This window comes from Corella eumyota, chromosome 4, assembly GCF_963082875.1.
Source record: "Corella eumyota chromosome 4, kaCorEumy4.1, whole genome shotgun sequence".
In the NCBI taxonomy this organism is placed as follows: Eukaryota; Metazoa; Chordata; class Ascidiacea; order Phlebobranchia; family Corellidae; genus Corella; species Corella eumyota.
The window spans coordinates 1,236,548-1,247,798 of NC_137493.1; the positions used below are offsets into that span (position 1 = coordinate 1,236,548).

At 27.2% G+C, this 11,251-nt stretch overlaps 1 protein-coding gene across 2 annotated transcripts; it reads right to left on the reverse strand.

Moving 5' to 3' along the window:
- Positions 1-2,985: 2,985 nt before the first annotated feature.
- On the reverse strand, positions 2,986-10,391 carry LOC145749595 (uncharacterized). Of its 2 annotated transcripts, XM_082565407.1 has the most exons (15): positions 9,881-10,391; positions 9,546-9,621; positions 9,253-9,302; positions 9,042-9,120; positions 8,630-8,679; positions 7,862-7,922; positions 7,582-7,680; positions 5,304-7,183; positions 4,758-4,916; positions 4,353-4,519; positions 4,191-4,258; positions 3,905-3,954; positions 3,413-3,574; positions 3,249-3,306; positions 2,986-3,039 (listed from the first exon to the last, which is right to left on the reverse strand). In XM_082565407.1, the coding sequence occupies exons 1-15, from the start codon at positions 10,073-10,075 to the stop codon at positions 3,005-3,007; spliced, it is 3,189 nt and encodes a 1,062-aa protein (XP_082421533.1). In that variant the 5' UTR covers positions 10,076-10,391; the 3' UTR covers positions 2,986-3,004. The 2 variants fall into 2 exon arrangements, with proteins under 2 accessions (XP_082421533.1, XP_082421534.1); XM_082565408.1 differs by lacking the exons at positions 2,986-3,039; positions 3,249-3,306 and having other exon boundaries at positions 3,521-3,656.
- Between the last annotated feature and the right edge of the window lie 860 nt (positions 10,392-11,251).

Consider the following 11,251-nt stretch of genomic DNA (forward strand, 5'->3'; position numbering starts at 1 on the left):
CTAGGTTTTCATATTGTGATACGACATGAAACCTAAAGACATACAAAACAAAACTTACTTTATACTAAAATAAAAAAAAATATTTGTTAATACAACAGCAGATTTACCAGTTCAATGTGTCAGTAAAAAATGAAATCCAGTTGGAATCACGATTGCCAACACGTTCATCATATTCATGTTCGGAATCTAATTGAATCCAATCTTTACCATCTTTGCTACTTTCAACCTTTAAAACTTTACATTTATAAAACAAAGCTCTAGCACGAATTTTTAATTAAAATAATTATAACATGACTTTAGAATCTATAACATGTTAATAACAAAAAAATATTTACAATAAAATAACAATCTCCAGTTTCAGTTGTTGTATGAAACGGGGTATGAAGAGATATCTTTACTGGTTTTTTAAACTTTAATCCGATGGGCAAGCATTCATATTGTTGAGTTATTATAAGTCTAGGATCATCCTAAAATAAATCAGGCTATAAGGTATATTTATCAGTTTAAGCAAACCTTTTAAAAAATACACATTCACAACTTTTTAAAATTAGCATTAATAGAATTCTAGTTTAAATTTATTTTGATAAGGTTTTTATCATTTTAAAAAAATAACATAACTCCCTTTTTTAAACATTTTTGTGTTTATTTGTAAGTGATTTGCAAACCTCATTAAATTCAACATGTTTGTTCCAAAGAATTGGATTAATAGTAATATCAACCCCTTCTTCAATTGCGTCTTTGGGAATATCAATAACAATTTTGTTTCCTTTTTTTCCTACTCTACCACCCCCTTTTCCAATCCATTTGGTGATACTGCTGGCTTATAAACAACAGTTTTTCCAATGTTTTAACAAATGTTAAAAAATCATACTAAATTATACTTTAAAACCATGTACAACAAATAAAAAACTTTGGCATGATCTTTTCATTTTTTGTTTAGTTATTTTTAGTATTAAAAAAAATATATTTAACAAAAATAACATTTATTAAACCTTTTTTAATTAACTGGATTTGTTTATCTTTAACAGTTTGAGTCTTCTGTAACATAAAAAACAAACTAGTACTAGTAACTAAAATTATTACTTTAAACTGTTAAAACAATTAGAATAAAATTCAAAACATATTTACAAACAGACCAAATTTGTAATAACTAAAACCAACAGCAAATATGTTAACAAAATAAGTAAATTCACGAACTCACTTTTGCTTCAGGTTTATATTGTTTAGTAGTTGAATTCTGTACAGTCTTTACACCTAAAAGATTACAAGTGTTATAATAATATCACAATACAGAGATAATTTATTGGATTACATTAAACAACTAAAGTGTAAAAATTAAAATGTTTGACTAAAGTGTAAAATTTTCCATATTTTATTTTAATTATAGACAATTTAAACACAAGAATACCTTCAATTTTTAGTATTAGGCGATAGAGAAACATTTTATTTATTCTATATTAAATATATAATAAAAAGTAAAAAAATACCTTGTTCTGGTGCAGTATTAAGCTCTTCAGGTGTTAACTGGGCATCAGCCTATTTGATAAATTAATAAAATTATTTTATAGTAATGTATAAGGATAATAGCGCAATCATTTATAAACTTGGTGATTTAACACTTTTCTATTAAAAAAAATAAAACTAATTACATTAATATTAAAATAAAACATTAAAAAGCATACTGAAATTAACCATTTTAATGTTGCAAATTTTATAATAATCTTACTGTTGTTTCAAGTCTTTGTTGTTTGGGAAAAATCAAATCATCGGAACTGCTCTCTACACATTTTCTTTTAGCTATAAAATTATTACAACCGTTTTATTGGTTGTTTTTTCGTATATTTAATAAAAAAATTAAGAAGTACATAAATTATAGTAACAAAATTTACAATAATTTGTCCTGATTAAACAAAAAAGAAAATTGTAAGAAGCACAAAATGTATAGTTTTAAATTTAAATTCATTTTCGAAACCTTGTTGATGCCTACTTGCTTGTTTTTCTGGTATGGAAGGAATTTCCTAAAAAAATAGAGCAAAACATATTTTAAATAAAAGTAAAAAATAACATAAAATATTGGTTATTTTAACATTTACGATAGCCTAACATGTAGTTCTTCTTTAAATACAAATAAAAAATATATTCTACAACAAACATATTTCTAAACACAAAATAATGTTTTTATTAAAAAAATTACCATTGCTTCAGGTTCATGTTGTTTAGTAGTTGAATTCTGTAAATACTTTACATCTAAAAAGTTTACAAGTGTTATAATAAAAATACAGAGTTATACTATTCATTCTATATACACCAGGCAACTAAAGTGTAAAACATACCCTAATAAAAAATTTAAATTTAAAAACCTAAAGTTTTCCAAATTTTACTTTTAAATTATTTCCTACTTAAACAAAAAAATACCTTGTTCAGGGCCAATAACATATTCTTCAGGTATAAGACAAGCAGCATCAGATTCTACAACCTGGTTGGTAAAATAATTACTTTAAAAAATATATTATAAACATAAATGATATATATATATCTTAATTGCTTTAATAATTAACAAAAATTTTCATGCACATTAAATTACTAACCTATTAAACAGAAGCTAAAATAACATCATTAAGTAACATTTAAATAATACAAACTTAATAAAATTTAATAAATTTATTAAAAGGTGCAGCTTGCTTCTTACAATCTGATCATTTAGTTTGTTCTGTTTTATAGAATGGTTTCTTTTTAAAACCTAAAAGTTACAATTTATTGCAAATCACCCAATATTTATTTTGACAAATATTTAAATAAGGTGTTTTAAACTATTATCTTATTAAAAAAAAAAAATTTTATGTGAATTTTAAATTTAAGAAATTTTACACAGACATTACAATATCAAACTGTAATACTTTTAAAATATTGAACCCCTTATCATCATAAGAAAAACAGAAAACAAAAAACTCTTTCGACAAAACTTACTTTTGATTCAGGTTCACATTGTTCAGTGGAAAATAAATTAGATTTGAAGTTGTCCAGTTTTTTTTTTTTCATCTTAAAAAATTTAAATATTAAACAAACACTACAAAAAAATTAATTATATTTAATATGTAAAATAACTTTTATATTTTTAATGATGGTTATAGGTTATGTTAAAACCGGTCAAAATTCAATACATTTTTGATTTAATTAACCACGTGCAAAAAATGCAGTATAAACAAAAATAAAAGACATCACATCATAGAATAAACAAAAAAGAATACCTTGTTCAGGGACAATAACATTTTCTTTAGGTATTGAAGAAGCAACAGATTTTACTACCTAGTTAGTAAAATAATTATTTAAAACAGAATAATAAAAGGCCCGTAGATAAACCATTTTAATTACTAGTAAATTTTTTTAAACTTATATCTAGTCTCTTACTTACATTTTCCGATTGTTTATTTGATTTCTTTACAAATGAGACAGCATATTTCTTTTGATTTGGTGGTTTACCTTGTTCCTGCCTAGCTAATAAAGCATCTAGTTTGTTCTTATGTGAAGTTTTAGCAATTTCTTTTTTATCAAATAATTCACCTGGCACCATTTTCTTAAAAAAACCCACAAAAAATTGTTGACTACTAATCATACTTTTATAGCAAGTATAGTGCATACTTAGTCAATTTAGAAACCTATTGAGTACAATATATAAGTGCTATAAAAACTATTGAAAGTTAAATAACATATGTTTTGATTGATATGGATATGTATATATATTAATATAATTTGTGACCTAAGTAAAACATAAAGTTAACCAATGGTTCACTATTTTTAAAGTTAACTAATGGTTCACAAAAAGTATTAAAATAATTATAATTTTGAGTTAGTTTTAGGTACAAAATAAAGAAGATATTTTACAAAAGAATAATAAATAACTTACCCGGTCTAATATTTTAGTTCGTTCCTTCTCGTTAGTTGTTAGTGGTTTAACTGAATAACAAAAAATAAATATGACTTGACGAAATAAAACATTACAAAAAATATTTAACTTTTATAATACCTTTCTTTTACTTAAACTTAAACTCAAAAAGTAATGAGTGGTATTTGAAACTTAATACATTAAATAAATAGAAATCACTAAAAAAATAGAAAATCGATTAGTAACATAAAATCGACCTACATTATTATTGTTAGTTGAACCCTGAAAATTTAATTAACAAACTTACTTTTGACCCCCGAATCAATATGTTTAGACATATTATTGAACATTAAAGAACTTGAATATCCTACAGACCTAAATTAAAAATTTAAAAAAAAAGTTTAAAATGAAAATTAATATATTTATTTTTTAAAGTTTTTTCGATTATTATAAGCTTAACAAAACTTACAGTTTCATATTTGGAACTTTTTTGCTTGCCTTCTCCAATTGTTGTTCCCCAATCTCAGTAAAACCACAATCCCATACATATAAGCAGTTGATGTTGTGGAGACATGATGAGAAAGCAACAGCACACTCATCTCCAAGATTGTTGTAGCTTATATATAACTTTTGTATCTAAAATAGTTGAAATTTTTGTGTTAATTACTTTATTTTTTATTTAATATTGACTATAAGTTAATTAACATTAAAATACAAGCATAATAATTATTATGTTTTCTTAAAACCAAACCTTAAAAAATTGTAAAAAGATTGGTTTTAGCAATTACACACAATTCTATTTGGGTAATATACAGGGTATATATTTTTAATTTAACAAATTCAATAATGCCAAATAGTAAAGTTATACACTCACAGGAATTGTTAGTTTTGAACAACCTCTAGCAATGGCCAATCCACCAACATCTGTGAAGTTACAACACCTAATATCAAGTTCCTCAAACTTGTCAATAACCTCACCCAGTATTGTTGCAGCATCATCACCAATTTCGTTCCCTGACAAGTCCAACTTTATCTAAAACAAGATGTCATTCTTACTCACTATTAATTTTTTTTAAAGTAAAATCCTATTTTATTACTTAGGATTTTATTGCTAGGAAAATCCTATTTTATTCCAATTATAATAAGATTTAAAAAATAATATATTTATCGTTTAACTTTAATATTTTTTAAAAACCACTGTTTAAACTTTATTGTATTTGCAAATGTGACATCATAAATACCATGCAATTGCCTGATACAAGCATTCGTTTTTTCTTTTATACAAAAGTAAATCTTTACAAAATTTAATTACCTCTATGATGTCAAAAAAGTTAATTGTGTTTTTTTGGTAAAAAACACATCAGAGTGGATTGGGCTATTATTGCTCATATTTTTATGTTGTTTATTTGTTTTACATTACCTTAAGTTTTAAACCTTTAAAGATACTAGGCAGTTGAGATAGGTCAGTTTCTTTAAACACCATCCTTAAAGAAAGAGGTTTGGTCAATTGTTCAAACAAGTAGCCAAGATGGATGTAGTCACTCGGCAACAACGTTTCCTTAAACTCAAGGTCTAAATAATCAGGTAGAAGACTTAGAATAGACTGGTTGAGGTCATCATCGTTGGATTCATACAAATAACTGCTAAGTTCAATAAAAGTTGCTAAAGAATTGACATTTTGACTTAAATTATGAGCATAAAGACTGTTGAGTTCAAACAGGGTTGCAGTGTTTGTTGATGATGAAAAATCAATTTTTTTACACAAATCTTGAGCATATGTTTTCAGAACAGCTCGTTTCTCATCATAAGCGGTTGAAGAACCAGATTGAAATTCAGACAAATCCTTGGAACTGTAAAACCCAAACAGAAATTTTGTGACTACTTCCCATCGACTAGTGGAAAACTGGGGAACACATTCTTGAAATTCATCCAAACTTGCCCATAAGAATAAATACATGGCAGCAAACAGTTCTAGCCAGGTGAGATGACTGAAGTTGCTTCGTTTGTCTCCTTCCAATATCTTGACTTTCATGTTTGAAAAATCATAAACAAAAGTGTCAAGAAAAGTATCAAGCATTTTTTTGGTAATTCCAGCCTTTTTGATATCTTTTTGATCAAAAAGAATTTTTTTCTGCTCAAACCCATTCCATGCAAGAAAAGCTAGGCCTTTAAATTCGTTCTCAAGAATGTCCGTGTTGTCAGGAAAATGATCTGACCTCATATAATGCTTTAAAGAAGTAAGCATAACATTTGTCATAGTTTTTAGATTAACTTCAGAGCCAGAAAAAATTGCTTGATTAATGCAGTGCATGGATAGAATACAGTTGACAGGAACATAATTGTAAGCATCAATATCTGGATGATCTTGTAAGAAGGTTAAGACTTTAGGTGAATTTTCCCCACATATTTGCACGCAAATGTTTTCTTGTGCTTCCTTATTGAAACCAAGTAGTTTTAACACTAAGATAGGCCTGCAAGAAGGATGCCACTCATACATTTGCCTCGGTCGAGAAGTGATAAACTTATAAGCATTGGGAAATAACTTTCCAGTAAAAATGTTTTTTAGAAAATCTTCGGCAGAGCCATTTGTAGATACCAAGTTTTTGGGTGCTTCCCCTAAAGTAGTACTACCGGCTTCATCCAGTCCATCAAAGATGAGGATAGTGTCAGAACTGTTTTTAATGCAATTAAATGATTCTACATCAGTAGATTCTGGCTTATCCCAATCAATGGATGAATTTGTAACAAGAAATCTGAAAATCGACATTTTTTCGTGAAAATCAACTGATCGCAAAATAATGCTGAATATAAATTTTATATTCTGAAGAAAGTCGCTATTTTCAGAAAAAATTTCCTGAATCAGAATTTTAATAAAAGTTGATTTGCCAGTCCCTGCGTGCCCAACAAGTGCCATGACTTTAGAATGTATTTTAATAAAGTCTCTTTTTTTTTTGTCTAATTCAAGTCGTTTAGCTTCATTTTTTGTCGTTTTATTGAATTTTCGTTCAGCTGCTGCTTCAGCATTTCTTTTTGCTAATTCAAATACTTCATTCACCTTAATCTTTGTACCAGAGTGATAGTCAGGTTCAGTTAACTTGGACATTCTTTCAAATTGTTCATTTCTGGTATGAAAGTGATCAACTGAATCTAAATCTTTAACATCAGTTGAAGAATATTCAACAAGTTCTAACTCAACAAATTCTAATTGTTTGTCCAACTGGACAGGAGAGCAAAATTCATTGGCAAAACTACTAGCTTGCTCAAAACATTTGATGGAAAGTTGTTCACATAAAGAATTATCTAAAATAATTATTATTTATTAAAAACAACATTTTAAAGTGTCATATGAATTTCCAAAACCCAAAATTTAACTTTGGTATGCAAGCAGAAAAGTATCAAGGTTAGTCAGCAGTGGCTTTCAAAATAAGCACAGTGGTAAGTTGAAAAGAATGACAATTTTTATTTAAAAAATGTAGGCATATAACCTATAAAGCGGGGGTTAAAATTAAAAAATTACAATTAGTTAAATGACATTGCAAAATATTTTACTTTAAAAGTAGAGACTCCAAAAAGCGCTGTTTATATTGTTTAATCATAAAGTATACTGTACTCAAACGTCAAACAGAAAATTCATAATAGCTTTACCATTATTGAACTGTAACATTATTAACCAAAAAGTATATTAACTTTTATTTAACCTGTATCAAAAGTTTCATGATGCTCCGTAGAAATTTGGGTAACAGAACTTTCATTAAACAGGTTATAACTGGGGTTATAGTTGATATTTACATTTGCATCTGCAAACAATAAAAAAGTTTAGCTTTGATTACAAAAAAAAATTATTTTATCTAAAAAAAAAACAAGCTTGCTAATTTACATGTAAGCAATTATTCAAAACAAAACTTTATCAAAATTAAAAAACAAAACTTTGAAGAGTTAAATATTGAAGGTCAATAAAATTAACCAGAAATAACTTACTAGGAGGTATATGCCTGGCAATGCTTTCAATATCTAAATCTGAGTTCAAACCAAACGAGTTCTAAAAAACATAAAAACTGGTTTTTGTTTAATATTTATAAATTAAAACACAAATTACAAGTGGGTAGACATATGTGCAAAATGCTATAAGGTATACTTGTTTAGTGATGTAACATTATTTTAAATATTTGTTTTTGAATTTATATTTTAACAAAAACCAGCAGTGTGGTGTAGTGGTAAGAACAAGTGCTACACCTCACCGTCGTGAGTTTAATACCCACTGCTCTCAAGCTGTAGCGTCCTTGAGTAAGGCGTTATAAACAGAATAAACTTCTGCTTAGTCAGCACCGAATCAGCAGTTTAATTATAATTAAGACATTTACAAAAAAAACTGATTTATGCGAAACCCACTAATATACCTACATTTTTAAAAAAATCATTTTAACAAAAATCACAATACAAAAAACATTTTTTTGCATTTGGTAAAAATTCATAAATTGAACTTTTGTTACTTGATGTCAAAAATTTTTTCATTTTAAAAAATATACAACAGAAATATTTTATAAATTATTCTGCAAAAACAAATTGTTGCTAGCTTAATTTGTTAGAATCTTACTTAGCATAACATTTAAAATTATGAAAATGAGGTAAATACGATGACTAAATCCATTCCCTTACAACATAACTTTTTTTAAACTGTTTAGTGACCAAATTCAAATTCTCTTTTTAATTTTTTTTTAATAAAAACTAAACAAAACTTATTTTCACCTGAAAATCTTCAAGTTGTGAAGATTCTTCGTCATTGTTCTTTGGAAGATCTGGATTATTAAATTAAAATTTTTAAGCCGAAGAAATTTGAACAAATTAACATAAAATGACAGTGTTTATTTTTTAAATTTGTAGTTAACTAGGTAAAACAAAGCTAGAAAAATAGTGTTTCTTATTTAATTACAAAACACAGGAAGTTACATAAGGAAGGCAAATTGCACCAATACAGAGGCGGAGTAAAACACACGAGCTTCATTACTACAACTTATTAAAATTTTTAAAGTATACAATCAAATTAGGACAAGTCTTTGTATAGAATTGTTAATGTATAGATAAAGAAGCAAAAAAAACTTATGGTCTTTGAAACTTAAACTTTATAAAGGTTACAAAACCCAAATTCAACTAAATTTACCCTTAATGTGTCTTTTTCTTGGCTCAGGAAAAACTTTTTTGTATTTCTTTGCTGTTGGTTCTGATTCTTCAAGTTGCTCCTTTAAACAAAAAAGAATGTTTTATTTTTAAATAAAAACCAGTAATTTAATTTCACTTTAATAGCATTTTAGGGCCCAATTTAAATTATAAATAATTTTTATTTATTAACAAAATAACTTTAAAGTCAAAACCTGATTTGAGGCAGAAGAACTTAGCCGTTTATTTTCATTCAAAATGGAACCTTTAAGGTAAAAACTTAAGTTAATGCTGAGTATAATTTTAATTTTCAGTTTCTTTTTCAATATTTTTTAATTGATTTTTTGTTTGACGATTTTTCTCTAAAAGTATATTTATTCAAGCAATACATTTCACAAAATTAATATTATCTGTATAAAAAGTTTACTCAGTTGTAAATTTGGTTACTAACACTTTGATCTGGTTTCTGTAGACAAACAGAATCGTGTAAAATTAACAAACATCTTACTTTGGGGCAAATTCCTTGAAATTTCAGCAAAATCACTGCTAGAAACATTTAAACTTTCTGATTGTACTTCTAAGTTCTGTAAAATGTAAATTAGAACAGAATTATACTGTTGTTACTTTTTCTAATAATTTAATTGGTGTATAAGTCTCATTGACTTTTGTACCAAATTTTACTACCGCAACCTTACAGGTTGGTTAAAAATTTATTTTGTTAAAGAATAAATTTAAAACTTGTTTTTTCTTTTAAAATTTTTACTGATTTAAAAATATATTTGCAGTTAAATAAGGTGGTGGTGGTACTAAAGTAAAGAAAAATTTTTAAATACAATAATTTACCTGGGAAGTTAAACTTGATTCAGGATCATTTGGATTTTGCAACTCTGGATTCTTAACATCTGGTAACACTGGATCATTAACATCTGGCAACACTGGATCATTAACATCTGGCAACACTGGATCATTAACATCTGGCAACTCTGAATTATTATTGTTTGGCAACTCTTGGTCACTTGATTCATTAGTTTCTTCCATAATAAAACTTTTAAATAAATTTTTAAAGTTTGACAATGCAGAAAATGGGGACGCGGAATTTGAGGGAATGGAAAATGAAGGAACGGAAATTGAAGGAACGGAAAATGAAGGAACCGGAAAATGAAGGAACGGAAAATGAAGGAACCGGAAAATGAAGGAACGGAAAATGAAGGAACCGGAAAATGAAGGAACGGAAAATGAAGGAACCGGAAAATGAAGGAACGGAAATTGAAGGAAAGTGAAAAAAGGAGAGGCGGAATTCTAAAAAAATAAAACGCGGAAATACCGTTGACTATTTATTTGTATTTAAGTCGATATTATTTTAGAAATAAACGGGCATTTTATAGAAGAGGGTTAGGGTATGCTGGGGTAATAAAAATTAACTCATTATCGCTTATCAGTTCTCAAATAAATGACAGTAAACCTAAATAAACAGTCAACGGTATTTCCGCGTTTTATTTTTTTAGGATTCCGCTACTCCTTTTTTTACTTTCCTTCAATTTCCGTTCCTTCATTTTCCGGTTCCTTCATTTTCCGTTCCTTCATTTTCCGGTTCCTTCATTTTCCGTTCCTTCATTTTCCGGTTCCTTCATTTTCCGTTCCTTCATTTTCCGGTTCCTTCATTTTCCGTTCCTTCATTTTCCGTTCCTTCAATTTCCATTCCCTCATTTTCAGTCGACCCCAGAAAATCATAACAGTAAATAACAAGACAATGTTAAAGGTTCATTTTATTCAGATCACCTAAAAAAATAAAAACAAAAATTTTGATTACAAAAGTTTATATATCTTTTAAACAGTTGAATAGGCATGTTTGCAATGTAAAAATATTTAAGTGCCGAGAAAATATGCAGAATTAAATGGATCGATGTTTTCTGAAAGGTTTTCGAATCATTTGAAAAGTTAAACCCTAATCTTCACCCATTTAGAATACATTTAAAACATTCAATTTATTTGGTATACATTTGATTCCGCATATTGCATAGTTTTGTCTGGTTGTAGGTGCTGGTAAGAAGTAAGGTTTGTTTATTTTATCAAAGGTGCTTTTTTAATTTCTATTCTAACATACATTGGCGAGCTGTGTAAGACAATTAATGTTTATATACGTTGGTGTTGCCGTTGTCCTTGATCAAAAAGAGGAACACAAACAGACAAAGAATATTTGTTTATATAGACAGG

Excerpts from the sequence above, each read along its gene's own strand:
- LOC145749595 (XM_082565407.1), bottom strand. The coding sequence starts at position 10,075 with ATGGAAGAAACTAATGAATCAAGTGACCAAGAGTTGCCAAACAATAAT. Across the intron at positions 4,520-4,757 it reads GTTCAAAACTAACAATTCCT|ATACAAAAGTTATATATAAG; the intron begins GTGAGTGTATAA and ends CAACTATTTTAG. Across the intron at positions 3,307-3,412 it reads CAAATAAACAATCGGAAAAT|GTAGTAAAATCTGTTGCTTC; the intron begins GTAAGTAAGAGA and ends TTTACTAACTAG.